This window comes from Empidonax traillii, unplaced genomic scaffold (assembly GCF_003031625.1).
Source record: "Empidonax traillii isolate 1590-97213 ecotype Southwest subspecies unplaced genomic scaffold, ASM303162v1 scaffold276:size1176444, whole genome shotgun sequence".
In the NCBI taxonomy this organism is placed as follows: Eukaryota; Metazoa; Chordata; class Aves; order Passeriformes; family Tyrannidae; genus Empidonax; species Empidonax traillii.
Window position 1 is genome coordinate 733,767 of NW_020955469.1, and position 18,919 is coordinate 752,685.

Here is an 18,919-nt window from a genome sequence, read left to right on the forward strand (position 1 = left end):
AATTTCACCGTTTTAAGATGACAGAAAAAAATAAAAATGAAAATGGAATGTGTCACGGGTTCCTCATGGAGTGCTTCTGGGGAAAAAAAAGGAGCATACACTCAAATATCTGAGATAATGCCTCCATTTCTGATATCAGAATGGTTTTAGAAAACTAAAAGGGACTATGCTTGGCTGGCATTAAGTTGATCTTCAAAGATCCCCATCCCTGGAAGTGTCCAAGGCCAGGCTGGACAGGGCTTGGAGCAACCTGGGCTAAGGGAAGGTGTCCCTGCCCACAGCACAAGATGAGCTTTAGGGTCCCTTCCAACCCCAACCATCCTGGGATTCTGGGATTTGCTCAGGATAGCTGTGAATGAAGTGTCATCAACCTTTGCAGATTTGGATGGCAGAGGCTGAGCTGGCCCTGGCATCCCCTGGGCAGGGTCAGGTATCCTCCTGTTTCTTGTACTGTGCCCCCCTAATTGGGCTCCTGGTGGGTGACTGAGGGCACACACCCAAAAGTTACAGCATATTTTTATGAATACTTTTTTGTTTCCTGATTCACTCTAACTCAATTCAATTTCAACACCACTTTCAACCGGTGAACGAGGGCTTTAGGTCATGCAAATTTAACATAATCTTACTTTTTTTTTTTTCTTTAAAATAACTCTAAAAACTTAATGCAATGATTTTTATGTCACTGTTTGCCTACTCAGGAAATAAATGGTTTGATTCCCTGAGGCATTTTAGGCCTCTTTTTCCAAACATCAGGATTATTTAATAAGAATTCCACAAAAGAAAAAAACCAAAGACATCAGCATGTCTTCACCAAGGTGAAAATCAGGTGTCAACTCCTGAAAAAAAGCAACATTATTTTCAATTTATTTGATATACTATCAGAAAAATGCTGATTTAGTTGAAATTTGGAATCATGACAAACCTTTCCTCTGAACTTTTTGTAAATACATGGCACCATTACCAACCTGGGCACCCAAAAGGTCCCAACAGTGCACAAGTCACCATCCCTTTGTGTTAATATACTAAAATTTGCACTTTGTAGATCTTGACCATAAAAGCTCTGTTTTTCAGCAACTGAGGCTGAGTTTTGTAGACAAGTTGAGCACAGTAAATTAGATTTGGATCAATTTAGGAACTTTCCTGTGATCCTCCTGTTCAGCAGGTACCAAAGCTGTAGAAGTCAACAATATAAATAAACCAGGACATATCAAGCATATTTATTTGTCAAAAGAGAGGTGCATGCTTGATCCACCTGCTGAATAATTGCATATTGTCCAAATGCTTTAAATACTTGTGAATGCACTTGTTACAGATGGCATGCCAATGTTTGGAAACTGGTCAGGCATTTGGCAAAGCATAAGGAATAAACAGTCTAATCCAGGGAAATACTCACAGCACAATTTTGCTGATGCAATCCTTGCTTGTCCCTCGCACCCTCAACTTTCACATGAATTGATTCAGCTGCTGCTGCAGCCAAAAAACATGGCTGAAAGGAGAGGGAAAGGAAAAGGGAAATTAAGAATGGCCACACCCACAGCTCTGGTTTTAGATCACCGAATTCAAATATTCCAACGACAGCTGATTGAGAATGACACCGAGTCAAAGTTTTGGCTATACTTTTATTTACTTCACGTACTATGAACATATACATTACATGCTACAAAAAAATAAAAAAAGACTTTTAACTGTCAAGAAAGTGGATAGTGTTATAATACAATGGCACATGTTTCATATTTTTCTTCAAACTGGTTTGGTTAGAATCCTTCCCCAAAACCATTAACAAAAATGAAGTGTTTTACTCTTAAAACGATTAGAAATATTTTCATTATTAACAAGTACAATTCAAACAGATTAACAAGATTTAACCAGGTCCAATATTAGTAAAAAGGCTGGGGTTTACCAAAATGAAGTATGTATTAAAAAAAAAAAAAACATAGCAGCCAGTTGTACTTTTTAGTGTGATATAATGTGTAAATGCACCAGAAGAACACAGTGTAATTGAGCATTCTGCTTTCACGGTGTATTTCTAGAAATGATTATTCTAGTTCTAACACCTGCCTATGCACAACAGACCAAAAAAACACAGCCAAGTAGAGACAGGAGATTGTGACCAACAATCTTAGCAATGATTTTTTTGCACGCATCGGGGAGAAGGGAGGGAACAAATAGAAGAGGATAAACAAAGGCCACAAAAGGATTTAATCTACATGTTCATGAACATATGTTCTACCTATTCTCCTTTAAGAGCTTGACAAGTTGAAATGTCTATTTTGTCCAAATGCAAACATTTCTACCACCTATGAAACAAAACCACATTTCGGTTTAGAACTGAATAGTGGAAAACAGTTGCATTGACGTGTCAGTCAACTAAGAAAAACTGCTCAACAAGAACTTGGGGTTCTAGTGCAACAGCAGCTATTAAGACTCCTCTAGTTTCTTTCTTTTGCTGTTTCAAAGTGTACAAAATATTCGCAATTTACACAGTCTTAATAAAACCACATCTACAAAGTTCGCAGGGTATTTGCTAGTTAATTCAATTAATGCCTTTCACATTAAAAAGGCAAGGTTTGCATAATAAAACTACCAGAAAAACGTTCTTTTGGTATCTTAAAATTTAACTCCTGGTTGGGAAGGTACAAATACAAGGGCTTTCATTAACTGCAGTTGGGAAAATTACTTCAGAGCAGTGTTACTCTAAGAACACATCGTTTGTTATGTTTCCTTCGCAATACAGGAAGGAAAATATAAGCATATATGGACAACTGAAAAACTCAATGTTAAGCCTGTTATTTAGAGTGCAGCTACTGAACAAAAAAACCCAGTTATAGTAAATATCAAGGTCAGAGGAACAATACAAATTAGCCTGAAAGAGACCGATGAGTTACAGAGCCTAGAGTTAGTTTGTCAATTCTTTCCCCCTTGAAGTGAATTTTGCACTGAGCTAGAAGAGATCCCACCATCGCTGGCACATCACCCTAACCAGAACAGCAATCCAGGCTAGGACAGGACCGCGATTCCTTTGTTCCCACTGCCACACCAGCGTCCCAGCTGTCAGTGCTCTGCCACCCCTCAGCAGCGCTCACGAGACTGGCGATGGACAGGTGTGATTAATGAACATTGGCGCCAGCGGTTCACGAGCGCCCGTGACCTGAACACTGGTCAGACTCGCTGATGGATTAGTTCTGAAGTAAAAGGACTAGTACTTAAATAGAACAGAAATATTATAACTTCCAGCATGTTACAGAGTTCTGAGGTAAAGTGTTACCGGTTCTGTTGCAGGGTCGGTGCAGTGCAGCAAAGGCCTTTGCAGCACCTGCGACCAACGAGCCACTCGAGTCGCCTGGTTTGTAGCAACCCAAACCAGCCTTTTCCGTTTGATACTGTTTAGAAAAACCCTTCTGTGTGGATCACACTGTAGTCATAAAGTTACAAAATTTAGTTTGGTCACCAGAGTGCTGTGCTTGGAAAACAACCCAGGGTACAGGCAAGGGATAGTTACTTCAGTGTTTAATTTCAGTTTACAAAACTTACTGAATCCATTCTGATTTATATTAGAGAAAACCAGATAATTAGAAGAACAGACTACAAAAACAACCACCAAGCAGTGCATAATACTGCCTATTCAATGCACTGATTTTCATTATGAGCTAGGAAGCCATATTTACTCTATTATGCCTTTTGAGAATCAGTCCAGAAGCACACAATTATTTTCCATTAGTTTATTAAAAATAAAATCCTCATGAATTCACTATCAAATATTTTACAGATGGGAATCAAACCAGAAGAGTCCCCGGAGTAACTTTATAATAAAAGTAATATTTGGTTTGTCAGTTCACCATGTTTGACACCGATTTGTACTGTAACAGTATTGTACAACAGGAGTATCCAAGGATTCTAGAAACATTAAACTAGCCCTACATAATTTAACTTTACTGGAAAGCAGTGTCAATATTTTAGTATATTTAGTGAATCAAACACTGCTTTAAAGCTACGTATTAAAGTGCTACGCACGTATTTTTCAGCACTGATATGGACGTTTACACTTCTATAAGCCTTGTATTTGTGGATAGAAAGAGATATCTGTGTGTTAATAAAAATCTTAATTTAATAACAGCTGCTATGTTTGAAGCATCAACAGTACTGAAGAAATCAATCTAGTGTCCACAAGCTTCTAGAATTCTGAGGTTGATTTGATCTGTCATTTACCATTAACATGGTAAGAACGTGTAAGTCATAAGGGCTGTCCCCAACAGTGCTACATAAATCTGTACTGTGCATAGTTAACTGACCATGCAGAGTACTGTATAGCCTTTCTAGGACAGAGAGAACTCAGGATGGAAAAAAAACATGGAGAAAGCTCCAGGATAAATTGGTGAAATTTCTATCTGTGTATTGAATTGTCTACGGTTGATGTTCATTGCCTGAGGAAGAAGCAACATAAGCAATGGGACCAGAGAGAGCTATAAATGTCATCTGAACATCTACAGTCCTGCTCTCCCTGGCTGCTGCTGCTGGCAAGGTCCAGTCTGCCGTACACATGGACATAAGCAGGCATTACAACCTAGAATCGTGGGCTGGTTCTGCCACTTGACACACGAGTTATCTACTGTCGTACCCTGAATTACATGACCCTCGATTAAGGATTGGTGGTGTTCAGTCCCAGGGGTTTGCAGGTTATCAGAATGCTTATCCAAGCAATTCCGCTTTCAATCGGTCGGAACAGAGTCTTGATGGCATCTGCAATAAAAACACGTTGAGATTGTTCCCATCTGTAAGCGCAACTGTTGAGCCACACTCAGCTGAAGTCCTCATCGGGATTCTGTTGATCCAGCAGACGCACGTGTGTGAATGGAAAGTGACCGCGTCTGCCATTACATTCTCCTTCCCACTGGCCGCTCACGTTGATCTTTGTGACCTTTACGAGCTCACCGACCTGCGGGGGAAGAAATGAACACGAGTTACGACCCTGAACAGCGGGATGAGCCGCCAGCCCTCCCCCTGCGTGTCCCCAAGTGCCCCAGACACACGTCCACACAAAGCAGTCCTGACCGTCCCCACGCACCAGCCTGCCCCCCACGTCAGTCACTCCTGCAGACAGTACAGCGAGAAAAGGCATGCCTAGGGCAGGTGAGAGCTACCTGAAGAGCCAGCAATCCAACACCAGTCTATCAGAGCGTTCTTGGGCCCTGCCATCAGGTGCCACCCTACTAAACGTGCCTGGCTGGACCGACAGAGGCTTGTACGCCGCTGGTTCTCCACCCAGAGCATCATCAAGGCAGGCTGGACCAAGTGAACACTAACCTGGAAGCTAAACAGCTCCTTGCTTTTGAAATTCCACTTCTCAGGTATTATTAAAAAGTGGGGGATCTCTCTCCACAGACCATAAAACAAGGAGAGAATGTGCAGGTGCGTAAGCTCTTACACACCAGACATGCTCTTACTCTGAGCATCCTCAAACAGCCACTACCAGAGGCAAGGCCAGATGACATTTCAGTCTTGCCCACCACAGATTTCTCACAGAAATAAATCTCACTGAACCACAGGATTGTTTAGGCTGGAAAAGATCTTGAGGATCAGAGTCCAACCATTCACTCAGCACTGCCAAGTCCACCACTCACAGAAATACTGAAGAGAACTGATACCCTCTCCCTCCTGGACCTGATTATTTTCAGCTAGAAAAATGACAGAACGGTTGCTATGGACCAACACAACCAGAACATATCGTTTCAAAGCCTCTGGTTCTACCATAGCACACTACCTAAAAGCCCAGCAATAGATCTCCTGTTCTCAGCTCCACCCTGATATTCTCAGCACCAATTCTAAAGGCACCATGTCTCTCTGACAAGGGGTCAAACTGCACAGCAGTCGCTTCCCCAGGGCACTGCAGTCAGCTCGAGGTCTGATCAGTCCCCAGCTCTGCTGCATCTTGAAAGGAACTTTCAATAGCACTTATACAAGCTAGGAAAGCACAATTTACATTGTAAAGACACTGGAAAGTTAATAAAGGCATCCCTCAAAAGCTGTCTACCTGTTTCTATCCCTCTGTAGAATTTTATCACTAATCTTATTTACAAGTAACAACCAGTGGTTTTTAGAATTCTTTAGAGGGAAGATGTTTTTGGGGACAGACATACTCTTTTCTTTCACTTATACTGTAAATAAACTCTGCAGGCAAGGCCAAAGCCCCCAAATCCAGAAATTCAGTGCACATACAGCTCCTGGTTTACACAGATGCTCATCACTGTGTTCCAGATCCATCCAAACTGAATCTCATTACTCTCACTTTCCAGGCAGCGAACGAAGAACAAGGAAAACAATTTAAGATGTTACCAATCTCCATTAACTTTACAGGTTTTAATCATTTAGCAATCTATTGCCAGAACAGCTTTTAACAGTTCATAAATTCCAACCACTTCATGGACATTTAATTAAGCTCCCCATACCTCTCCTGATTACTTATCTGCTAATGAGAGGCCCACTGGGACTCTGGCTGTAGCTTTATTTTTATCTTTTGTAATCATTAGTATAGACACTTTAATGAATCATATTTGGAAGAAAATCCTCTTATGTATTTGCTACAGGCAAAAAGGAAGCCCTTCCTCGACTACTGAATGCAAGTTTCAGCTCTTGAGGAATTTAATCATGCAGTTTGTGTAATTCTAGTACTGCTAATAACCACTGGGGGGTTGTACCAATAAAAATACTCTGCTGACCAAAACAATACATCAGCTCTGATTTAACAAGGAGGAGATTAAATGTGACAATACTAGAACTGGAAAATCTTATTTCCTAATCACGACCATTACAAGAACAATGTCCTAGATGATTTTAAACTCTCCAGACCTGGGTATAATCTATCTATCAACCTCCAATCCACTAGGAAGGAAGGAACACGAGTTGCCCTTGAGTTTGCTGTCTGCAAGGTATTTTCCTTAGACTGCTCTTACTGACTAATCACACCCTGATTCATGTTCATACAGAGTTTATCATCTTGGACACCTTACAATCAACTCACCTGCAAAAGGTGGGTTCGACACTGCAGTGGCAGTGAGTTACAATATGGGATGCTTGTGACACTCCCTCACTCCCAGAAGGATCCTGTAGCTGATTTTTGGTTTTCAGGGGTGTTTCAGGGTCACTGCAGCCAAGGGACACCCATTTATGAATTCTCCTTACTATAAGAAGCTACACATGAAATCTGCACTTCAGGGATCGTGAAAAGAGGAAAGACCTCTGAGATTTAATATTCCTTTCTTACCATTGCAGTAATTTCATTTAGCAACCACTCTGATGCAAATTTTCATTCACATTTCATCTACATATCCATCTATCTACCTATCCTCCCATTTCATTCTTATATAAATTTTTACACCTATCAAAGCAGGACTGACTTTAAGTGAGCAGGGATCATTTCACAAATGCTGGCTTAGTAAAGTGACTCCATTAGCTCCTCAATAACTTACAGATCTTTCTAGATCTGCTTTGAAACTCTTCCTGTTAAGCTACAGTTCAAACACTGTCCCGAAAACAACACAGAGAACTTTTCCAAAAATGACCCATTATTACAAGTGCTGAAATTTTAAGACATTTTGATTAGAAGTGGGTGTTCTCTTTGAACTCCCCTCACTTTTAGCATTGACTTTTGGTATCATTAATCCATCGTGCATCATCCCACCGAGCACAGCACCTCAGGAACAACACTGTACCCTGCCAGAAAGCCAGGTTTGTCTCAGTCTTCATCAGAAGTTTTAAAACTAAATATACCCCATATGCTTCAAAGCAAAACTGAAGGTTCAAGTGAAGACTTCTGTATGCTGAGGTTTTATTCCAAGTACTCCTCTTTGGTGAGGTCAAGCTGGCAGAGCTCTGCTACTGTTGCAAAGAAAAAAAATAAATCGATCGATCTCAGAGTCATTCACCAAACAGATCTTCCCTTTTTCTACTCTATTTTTTCTTAAAATAGACTGACAGCTCCTTGAATAGGTCCAGTTACATGCAAAACAAATGTTAACTTCTCCTGCTGAATCTTTTTTTTTTCCATAATACAGCACAGACTTTATTAGAACATCTCCTGCTCTGATCCTCCTTCCTTGAGCTCTTCAAAAGCATGTCAGGCTTAAAATAACAGAGCAGCCCAGATATTCTGTTTGCAGTTTGGGCAAAAACTGTTTGATGTTCAGAATCTATTTTTCTAAGAGAAAACAGTGGGATCCACCCCCACCCATGAATATTGCCAGATTCGAGGATAAGAGTTTTCATTTGGAAAGAATCCCACTTTCTGTATTTATAAAGAGGTCTGGGCAAAAATGGACTGATAAGATTTACATAATGCTTTCTACTAAGTTATCTAAGAAAGAGATCTCTAAATAAACAGGGAAGGAACACCATGAAGTGAAAGGGAATGTGAGAAAAGGAGACAACAAGAAACAGTACTTTGATAGACAGGATGAAGAAAAACTGGGGAGAAAACGAAGTGCATATTGTGTTGTTTTTTGTTTTTTTTTTTTCCTGTACAGACATTGAAAGCAACTCAGTGACATTGTGATTGAAGTGATAAAAGCTGCAGAGAAGCTCTGAAGGACTCTTGGAGCAGGGAGAAATGGCTCATGCTTTAAATTTCCCCAGTGTTACACACGGGATAAAGAACCACCACTACTACTGCACTTCTTCAGTGCAGAGGAGAGAGACATTCCCCACAACTGCTCTTCCCAAAGCACAGCAACTGGAGAGATCATGTGAGTTTTGGGGAAGAGGATTGAGCTGCCACAAGATCAGGCACAGCACTCACAAGCTGTTCTTCAGCCTGTAAGGGATTTCCTCTCACTCTAAGTTGCTTATGATGGCCTGGATTTACCAGCATTTTCTCACTCTCCCTGTTTCAGTCCACGCTCCCAAACTCTGCACAGGGCAGTGCTGTGGGGTTCTGATTTTAAAAGTGTAAAGTTAAGGCTTGAGAGGACATTAGGGGCACACTGATAAATCACAGCAAAATAATGTCATAAAATTAATAGCAAAATCCAGAAAGAAACTCAAATATACCATAATATCCAGAGGTTCAAAAAATATGTAACATCTGGTAATTACAACAGCCTGCAATGCCATTCAGGAATATTCCCAAGCTCCAGGAGGTGGAGAGAGTGAGAAAAACAGGGAACAAGACAGTATTTTAGGCTGTGGTAAAGCACGAAGGGTAAAAGTCTTCACGTTTCCCTAAAATCTGATGAGCTGGCATAAATTTCCACCCATGCTTCTCAACCCAAAAATAATCAGATACCCAACAGGACGTAGAGTAACCCAGAGTGTATTTACATTGCTCCCCCAGATAAATTTTTACCTATGATGGGAAAAAAGGTCACATCTGCCAGGCTGTGCATCAATTATCCATCTGCAGAATGTGCTGCACTTGCCAGTTCTGCACTACAGACACACACCTACAGCTGCCAAACCACGGGAGTCCTGAAGTGCCTTTTGTGCTGTGCACAATCACCCCAAGTATGTGAGAGTGAAGGGGAGATGCTCTGACTCAGCACAGAAACTGTTTTTTCCCAAGTACTTCAAATGTTATATAAACAGGAAGTCAATTAGGTATCAGGAAATTCCAGAGCCTCTAGCTCAAAGAAAGCTTAGATTAAAGGATACAATTTACATATCCTAAGGCAAAGGTCTGCCACTGGGAGTACCTCAGTATCAATTTCCTCAAACTTAACTTGAGGGAGAACTATCTGATGTGGAGAGATAGAGCACTCTAGACATCTTTTGGAGAGGAAAAAGAAAAAAAAAAAATCAAAAAGGGCCTGTACAAGTACTTGATCGTGTCAGGAAGTGAATCGACCTGAGGGAAACTCCTTGCTTTATTACAAATCCTGCTCCATCAATCACTGCTTTATCCAAGAGCTCCCTAATCAACTGTAATGTAAATTGTAAAACACTCCTGCTTCACAACCTAGACCCAAAGTAATCTGCTTAAGGTGAAGATATTACAGTAAAACCCTATGTGTGATTATCATCATCATCATCATCATCTCAGCCTGGATTACTTCAAAACGACTACCAATGTTTGCACTGATTGCTTTAAAACTGCTGACAGACTGGGGGGAAAAAACCCAACACAACACAAGCCAACAAACAACCCAGCACACCTTGTGCACGTTGGGGAGGGACACGACAGCAAACACAGGGTCAGACACACAGCTCAGGAACTGCTCCCTCTCCCTCCCCCCTGAAATAAACACTCGGGAAGTGAGAACATGGATGGGGAAACACTTATGTTAGTGATGCTGACAAAGACACAATACTGGTTCAGTAACCTAAACATGCTGTAATAATCAACAATAATCTAATCTACAAGTGACCTAAGTCACTCATTTAAAAAAAAAATTTAAAAAAAGCCTTTATCCATAACTTATTAACCATGACATAAAACCAGTATTCCAACACTTTTCCCTTTCTCATTCCTACAAAGCTACCGACGTGATGGAAAGGGAAAAATCCCTTGAACAGATCTCTTCCTTCCAAGTTTTGCCCATTATGTACCTCCAAAGCCAAGGCTGTCTTGTCGTAGGCATTGGGGACTCGCTTCTGGATAACCCGGGCATAAATAGGGCCATTCTGGAGGTTAGGGAGCGGAGTGTTGATGCTGGGCTGGGCATAGGGCCCTGGCTCCGGCCCACCCAGTGGTTGTGGGTGGGAACTATCCTGGTTACCTCCAATCAGAGTAGGGACTGAAGCAGAGGAAGGTCTATACTTCTCGACGTAAGGAACGGGTATCATTCCCCTCTTCCCTTCGCTGTCTTCTGCGTTCCACCACTGCTCTTCAGGCTTATCCCAGATTTTCAGGATGTCTCCTTTCTTAAATGGAAGGTCTTCCTCATCATTGCCATTAAAGTCAAAGAGGGCTCGCACATACTCGGCCTCCTCCTGCCTGAGGATGACCCCGCTATTCTGCCTGGAGCGGGAGATGGGCTCGATCAACGTCGTAGTGTCCAAATAGTGTATTTTGTAGAATTCCAGTAAAGATGGCAAAGAATCAAACTCTTGGTCACCTATTCGGAATCTGGTGGGGTTCGACCCTGAAAAAAGAAGGCAACGTATCAAAGAGAGCACGCAACAGTGAAACCTGTAAATAAAGCATTTACAGAGAGGTATTTCTATAGCAGATTTGGTATCTTTACATCACTCATCATATTTGGCTTTTAGAGTATTTTTAATCTAAGACAGCACTATCCTGATCGTGAGGGCAGAGTTTGGTTTTAAAAGATTTTGTCAAAGAAGGAAGAGGGTAATTGTTTGGCACTGCCAAACTTCCTGAATTAGGATAAAAATATCTTTGTTTCTTTCCATGTTATATGGACCCAAGAGAGGAAAATGTTCAGTGGATCTTTCTCAGGAGCCTGCACCATTTTCAGTAACACATAATACCCTTTTCCTGTTTTATACTCTAAATATAGGAAGTAAATGAAATTTTGGTACAATTTCAAGGAAATTATTATTTTTTTAAACTCTCTTCTGCTGTTCAGATTTATTTCCAAAGGATAACACTGCCATAATGGCAATTTACCTGCTGTAATATACCTTGGGTTAAAGGCATGGACACTATGGAAAATGCTTAGCACAGCAGCAAAAAAGGGATGTGAATGAGCAAATGAAGTTATTTTTCATTTTGATAAAAAGTACCATTAAAGAACATTATCTACACTTTATGCAATGCAAAGCAACAACATATATTTTCACAATTGGTATGACTCAGCCTTTTAATCTCAGATCTTGTCATTTCTTTGCCACATTTGTCAGACAGAGCCTAAGCCATAAATCCAAACCTCAAATACACCGAAACACAGATGATGTTCACATCCAAGCCATCCCAAGCACCGAAATGCAGAGTATCCATTTCAATTTTCAATCAGTGTCCTGTGCTTTTATTTTTTTTTTCCCATTTTATGTTCTTCAGCCGGCAAAAAAAACACACACATGATGTTCTATTTCCACCATCCCCCGTGTAATCAGTTATGGGAAGAATCGTGGAAGGCTGGGGGAGGGGAGAGCAGATGAAAAGATTTATGTTTTAATGAGTAACTGTTTTAGCAAGAAAGAGGTGCTTACTTTGCAAGTCTGTTTTCTCTGCAGGGAATATCTAACAGTTCCGAGACTCAGCTCCGGAGTACAAAGCAAACAGAATCCTCCAAACTGTCACTGATCCAAACCCCCCCTCCAAAGCAGCACCGTCAGCATGGAAAGCTGACATTACAACGAGCTCTTTCAAGAGAGCAAAAAAGGGTTGTAGCAGAGAAAAGGGCAGATTCAATAAGCTCAACACGGACAAACAGCCGATAAATAAGTTTTGAAGTATCCTGAAGGAAGATAAACATTGGTGAAGCTGGTTACAGGAAACTCAAAGCAGCAGGACTAAGCCATCGGAAAATGCACATTTGCATGCATTAACAGCCCTGAAAGGCTTTCAAAAGGAACGAATACAAACACAGCCAGCCAGAAAACAAAAGCAATATCCTCAAAAAATTGTAAAAAATGAAACACAAACTGGTATCACCAAGAGATAAGGAAGTTAATGTCATTATCGGTACGAAATATGAACCCGGCACGGGAAGAGAAATAAGATTCCATCTTATTTTCCCAAATTGTAATGCTGAGAAGTTGCAAAACTCTCAGCTTTTGTTGCTGAGATGTGACTTACAGCTCTAGACTTTGCCAGAACTCTGGAATCTCATCCCAGTGGCACTTCTCAGCTCAGTGGTCTCACAGGAGATGACTTCTGGCTGGACAGGCAGCATCCCTACACCACTTCCAGACAGCTGAAGTTCACTACATCGGGGTAGGATGTGAGCTGGGAATGCTGCACTTCCTCCAGCTTTGGAAGGGGGAACCAAGCTTGTAACCAGTGGTAAAGACACCGAGTTTCAGACCTGCCTGGTGACAGAAATATGAGCATCTATCTCCTACCACTTCAGCAGTGAACCTTTAAGGGCCAAGGCTTGCAGGGCCACTTTGGTTAAAAGAAAAAGTCACAGAAACTTTAAGACCAGGGCAGCAAAAAGCACTTTGAAGTCACAGGGAGAAGCCTGAATCTCAGGCAAGTTCACTGACATGGAACTTATTTCACATGCCAAAAATATAGAACCTGACACTCTAATTTACTTTTGTAAAAGCTGCTACAAGCTGAGTTTGTCAGGAGGCTGAGCTCTGTCTCCAGGAACAAAAGAATTCCAAGAAAAATCTTCCAGGTTGTAGGGAACGAGCAGCTCACCAGTAACACTCATCAGCCTTGTCAGCACCAACAATCATCACCAGGATGAACAAGGTATTTTGGAGTGTCATTTTTTCCCCTTTGGAACAGGTTCACCCTCGTGAATTAATGCACAACAGCCTGAAGCAGCTGCCAAATGTACCTGAATACAAGTTGGACTTTAAGAAGGAAAGTCCACTAGAACATTATGTACAGGGAAGGAGCGACTGAAATCAGTGTTCTGTATCCTGGAAAATCATCCTCTAAAAGGCATTTGGCACAACTGAAGAACAGCCAGAGAACAGACACTCCAAATTCAAGGATCAGAGAGACAAACGCACTCCTTGAAGGGACAAAGAGACAAGCATCAGAAAGGAGAGTCGTTACCTTCACAAGGAACACTGCCAGAATACCATGTGTGCACTGCTGATGCTTTTGTATTTAAAAAAACGTAAGGCAGCTACAAAAGGCCGGGAAGACCTCTTTGCAACAAGAAATCTACAGGCTTAACCCAAATTAATTACCAAAGAATACAAAGGCAGACACCTCGTAATTGTCTGGAGAATTTAAGCAGAAGACCTCTGAAATTCAGCTAGAAGAGGCATTAAAAAGGACAAAATAGTTCAAGGTCACAGTTGGTAAAATGCAGGTTGGAAATAAAATACAAATCCACCTTGCCAAGGAAGTGGTAAACTTCCCATCAGTTTAAGTAAGTCTTTTGTGGATACTCCTGTTCAGCTACAAGGTAATGAGCTAAATGATGCTCACATGTAACACAGAAATAATTCCACTCACTAAGGCTTCCAAGTTTTGTCATTTCCTGATATAATGAAATTCAAAGATTAACAGATCTCAGGATCAGAGGAATTCTTCAGCATCTTGGCTGAACTGCAACTGCAACACTGCTCATACCTGTAGGCCAATGGAATAACTGAGGCAAGATCTAACACAAGAAAGTTACAGCAACAAGGCAAGTGGGGTTTTTTGAGAATCAGAGTTTTCCTTCCTGATCCTGGGAGACAGTTTTCCTGAAGGCACAAGGCTGAGCAGCACTCTGTCCCCATCTTCTGAGGGCTCTCAGGAAGAGCACGAGGTGTGGAAAGGTAAGTCCAGCTCCTGGAGGAACTTCAGTCACTTCCTGTGAAAGCTGGACAAAATCTTCCCTCCTCCACAGCCCTGCAGAGCTCAGGGAAGAGGAGCTGCTCAGTGTGCACCTCCAGCATTGCTGGGTAAGGTTACTCCTTTGAGTGAGAAGCACAAAGGGCTGAGTATCACCTTTCTTACTCTATCCTGCTTCATCTCCACTAGGACCTAACCTGACTCCAGCCATCCCAGCGTGTCAGAACAGACAATGAAAGCCCTGCCCTCAGGAACGCCAGGAAAGAGTTAAAATCCAAAGTGTCCCAGAATTAAAGAAAGCTTCAAACCTGGACCCTGTCTGCTCTCTGTTTATGATGCACATTCTCTCCTGACACACTTTGGAACTGTGTTGGCTTCATGTCAATCTGGAAGGGATTGATTATATATGTTTTAAATATTGTACAGACACTGGGGAATTAGGGGTGTAAAACCTCCAATATTCTACTGCTTGGGAGTGCGGGCAGGTGGTGTAACCACAGAGCAACTTCTCACTTTCTCACACATCTCAGGGGTTTTACATTTCTCTCTTCACTCCAATTGTTACTGTCACTAGGGAGTTTTCTCTTTATTCCCAAGCTTTGGAAAGCTTTCCCTTTCAGTGCAGGGAACACCTCACAGAAACACAGATTTTCATGTTTGCTTTTAGACCATGTCTTTGAAGGTGGCCCCCTTTCCCAACCTACACAGAGTGTTTTGGGCCAGAAAAGTTGTTTTTATCACCCAGGCATGAGACACGAGGCTCTCATTCCAAGGATTTCCCCCTGGAGCACACGGGAACCGTGCTCTGAAGGCACCACATTCCAGCCCGTGGGGTTCCCCCACCCCCACAGGGACACCTTTTTTCCTTGTTCTTAAGTACCTTCCTACTCCTGCTGAGCAAAACAAACACGTCCCATGAACGCCCTGTGAAAACAGAAAAGGCCACTGAGCGGCTCCCGGCAGAGCTCTGAGCGCACCGCGAGTCACAGACTCATTCCTGCAGGCTGGACAAGAGCAGATGTCTGATGAGGGCACTTCCCAACCTTCCACTAGTTCGCATTTAAATACATTTTGATTTCAATATTAAAAAAAAGGAAAGAAAACCAAACCCCAACCCAAAGCTAACCCCCGAAACCCCAAGTGCCAGAACTAAACCACACACTGCTCACCCACTCCTAAAGCCATTCCAGAGAGTGTGGAATATTATCCTGGGTGTGTGGGTCTCATCCTGTACGGATTTTATGACTGCAGGAAGTACAGTCACAGTGGAAGTGACTTAGAAGCCTCGGTTAAACATCGTGTTCCTAAAACCCCCAGTGAAAACAGCAGTCTCTGCACCACATCTGTCCCACTTCACACAAATTTCACTCCACTGGAAAGTTTCTGTCTCCATTATGTTGTGCTCTTAATAGAAAGCACATCTTTCTTGGGGTATTTGAGGCATTTTGTTTTAGTGCATATCACACATTTTTATCCCAAAGCCCCACGTCAAATTGCAAACACATGATGTGTTCAGTATTTTTCTATTGTCTGTTCCCCTGCTAACGCCTGCACGGAGCACTTTGTATTGTTTGGGATTTCTTCAGCCCGTGACTGTGATATTTCATCACAAATTAGACCCTAATTCTCATTCAGCTGTTAATCTCCACCTCCAGTGGAAACACAATGTTCTTCTTTCCCATAATTCAGTGATTTCTCCTATTTTTTAAAACAGCCTTACAGCATTTCAGGAAAAAATTAAAAGTTCTGGTTAATTTTTCTGTTAATTTTTTTTCCCCCTTATGATGAAAAATCACCTGCAAGAAGTTAAAAACTGCAGCATCAGGTTAAAGGTGCATTTAACAAAAAGTTCAGAAGTTTATTTTATACTTTGGAAACGGAGGAAAGTATCATGTTTCTGTGACATCATGACTTGTAATATCAGGGAAGCCAAAGCTCCTCATCTCATCCACTCTGTTCTGAGGCTTCCCCAAGCCTAAGGAGGGTGTCAGAGCACTCAGGAATTCCACAGACACTGAGACCAACAAAAATCAACCCAAAGTTTTCATCTCCTTCCCGTTGCAGGACATCCCCACAGTTACTTTTCTCTGAAAGAACGCCTTAATTACACTCATAGTGTAATTTAATACACACCATACCAGCACCTTCTGGGCTTTAGTGAGAAAAGACAGCAGTGTCAGCATAGAGACATGATTTAAAGTTACTAAAACCGGTGTGGGGTGTCTGTAGCGCAAGAGGACAAATAGAAAGCAGACCAACTAAAACATAATTATACTTTTTAAGTTATATTAAGCCTACTGTGCCACCAGCCTATACAGCTACTCTTTTAAAATAAACATTTAAAAGAGAATCACAAGGTATTTAATGACTTTGACCAAATTCCACGGTGTTTTAGCAGCTGTACCTTAAGTCAGCTCATAGAATGGCACAAACTGAGCTTAAGGATGTAACACAATAAAAGAGTCAGGATGGCTGTACTGAAGTGATACCACAAAAACATGGAAGCACTGTTTTTCCAGTGATGAGCTGCTCCCCAAAAATCAACTGCCCAGAACTGACAGCCACAATCCAGTGTTTTTCAGCACCACCGTCTTTAAAGTCCTCCTGGGCTGATTCCACAACAGACCATCCTGGTAACTCTACACAACATCAGCCATCCATGGCAGCAATTACTGCACCAAACCTCTGAAACAAAACTGTCTGCACGGGTGTGGGACAATCCCCCACATTTTACGGCAAACCATCTCACTGCCCACAGCAGCAATGACTTACACTTGACTTCCAGCTGAATTCAGCCACTTCAATCTGTGGAGCTTTGTGACTCGAGTGCCCTCAGCACTCTTTCCACTCTTGGTCTCTTATTCCAACCACAGACCTACATCAGAAGTGACTGTCCCTATAGAAATTCACATAATGTTTACTTTCTGCCAAATAAGTTCACCAAATCTCTTTCCTATGCTTCAAAAAATTGTCCAGCGGTTCCTCGGTGAGATGCCAGCAAAGGACCCACCTCATTTTGCAAGCATTAATATCCAAACTGGAGCAGCTGCACTCCCTGCCTCAGTAATTCCCACAGGAGGGATACTGCAGGTTCTCACACATCCAAGGACTCTGCGTTGCTTGGAGCTCATTTAGTTGCACTAAACAGCAAAAACGCTGCTTCTGACACAGTTTTCCCCAGACACCATCAGTACCTTGTGCTCTGTGTTACACTTAAACACATTTTCATACTGCAGGCTCGGCTGATGAGAAATAACATCAAACTTCCCCCTCGAAGGGGGGAAAAAACCCTTGAATTTCACATCTGATTTAAAGCAACAATTACCATAACATCCCGAGGAGTCCCCACTCCTTAAACCACCCGCTCGGACAGCGCAGCCTCGTCAGAAGGCAGACTTTGGGATGACACTCGCACAGAACCCTCTCCCGGCCGGGCTGACACGCAAAAAACAACCGCTCTGCTCAAACAAAGGCTGCGGGAGGCTGGAGCCGCGGGATCTCCGCGGCCGCCCGGCCCCGGGAAGGCAGGTGCGGGCCGGCGGCTCAGCCCCAGCCGCGGCAACGCGGCTTTAATTCCGCCACAAAGCGCCCCGCGCCTCCCCGCACCGCCCGGGAGCCCAGCGGAGCCGCCCCGGCTGCCCTGCCCAGGGCTGGGCAGCACCGCCAGCCCTGGGGGTCACTCACCCGGGGCCCCGGGGCCCTCGCCGCCGGCCCGCCGGGCTCCCGCCGGCCCCAGGCTGTTGACGATGTAGTGCGAGACGCGGGAGCTCTCGGACACCGACAGCACGAAGTCGCCGGGGATGGTGCCGGAGTCGCGCACCAGGAAGGTGCCGTGGCGCTGCCCCTGCAGCAGCGTCACGGCCTCGGCGCGGCTCAGCCGCCCCCAGTACCAGCTGGCGCGGTCCTCGGAGTCGAACTGCCCGGCCATGGGGGCCGCGCTCCTCCCCCGCCCGCGGCCGCCGCCGCCCGCCGAGCCGCTTCAAAATGGCGGCCCCGGCCCTGACCTCACCTACCGGACGTGACCGCGCGCGGGGCCGTGACGTCATCTCCCCGCGCGCGCGGGAGGCGGTGGCGGGGTTGGCGGGGGGGGGGAGGGTTCGGCTGTGAGGGCGGGCGGGAGCAGGGGCGGGAACAGGAACGGACGGGGAGACTTTTCCAACAGACTCCGGTTGGAAAAGACTCTCCGAGAGGGTCGAGCCCAACCTGTGGCCGATCACTGTCCTGTCAGCTGGAGCGCGGCACTGAGTCGCCGTGTCCGCTCTTTCCTAACCTTCAGGGACGGTGACCCCGCCACCTCCCCCGCCACCTCCCCAATATCTAATCGCTCTCTTCTGTGAAGAAATTCTTCCTGATGTCCGACCTGAAGCTCCCGTGGCACAGCTTAAGACTCTGTCCTGCTGTCCCGTCTCCACCCTCCTGTCAGGGAGTTGAAGAGAGAGAAGGTGGCAGGAGGAGGGTGCAGGCCTTGAGGGGAAGCCTTGTGAGGAGTGACTGAGGTCACTTGGTCTGTTCAGCCTTGAGAAGAGGAAACTGAGGGGAGGCCTCATCAGGATCTGCAGCTCC

General features: G+C 43.6%; 1 protein-coding gene across 4 annotated transcripts; it reads right to left on the reverse strand.

Annotated features, from left to right (window-relative positions):
- Nucleotides 1-1,599: 1,599 nt before the first annotated feature.
- Nucleotides 1,600-18,363, reverse strand: CRK (CRK proto-oncogene, adaptor protein). 4 transcript variants are annotated; one of them, XR_003571890.1, is made up of 4 exons: nt 18,041-18,363; nt 10,534-11,069; nt 7,707-7,872; nt 4,649-4,933 (listed from the first exon to the last, which is right to left on the reverse strand). XR_003571890.1 is itself a non-coding variant. In XM_027889978.1 (3 exons), the coding sequence occupies exons 1-3, from the start codon at nt 18,282-18,284 to the stop codon at nt 4,796-4,798; spliced, it is 918 nt and encodes a 305-aa protein (XP_027745779.1). In that variant the 5' UTR covers nt 18,285-18,363; the 3' UTR covers nt 1,600-4,795. The 4 variants fall into 4 exon arrangements, 2 of the variants coding, with proteins under 2 accessions (XP_027745779.1, XP_027745780.1); XR_003571891.1 differs by having other exon boundaries at nt 4,844-4,933; nt 7,765-7,872; XM_027889978.1 differs by lacking the exon at nt 7,707-7,872 and having other exon boundaries at nt 1,600-4,933.
- Between the last annotated feature and the right edge of the window lie 556 nt (nt 18,364-18,919).

What these genes read in the sequence shown, in the direction of transcription:
- CRK (XM_027889978.1), bottom strand. Translation starts at nt 18,284, where the DNA reads ATGGCCGGGCAGTTCGACTCCGAGGACCGCGCCAGCTGGTACTGGGGG. An exon ending in CGAGGGCCCCGGGGCCCCGG is followed by an intron (nt 11,070 to 18,040) that starts GTGAGTGACCCC and finishes TTCTTTTTTCAG; the next exon opens with GGTCGAACCCCACCAGATTC. An exon ending in AGACAGCCTTGGCTTTGGAG is followed by an intron (nt 4,934 to 10,533) that starts GTACATAATGGG and finishes CTTCCCCCGCAG; the next exon opens with GTCGGTGAGCTCGTAAAGGT.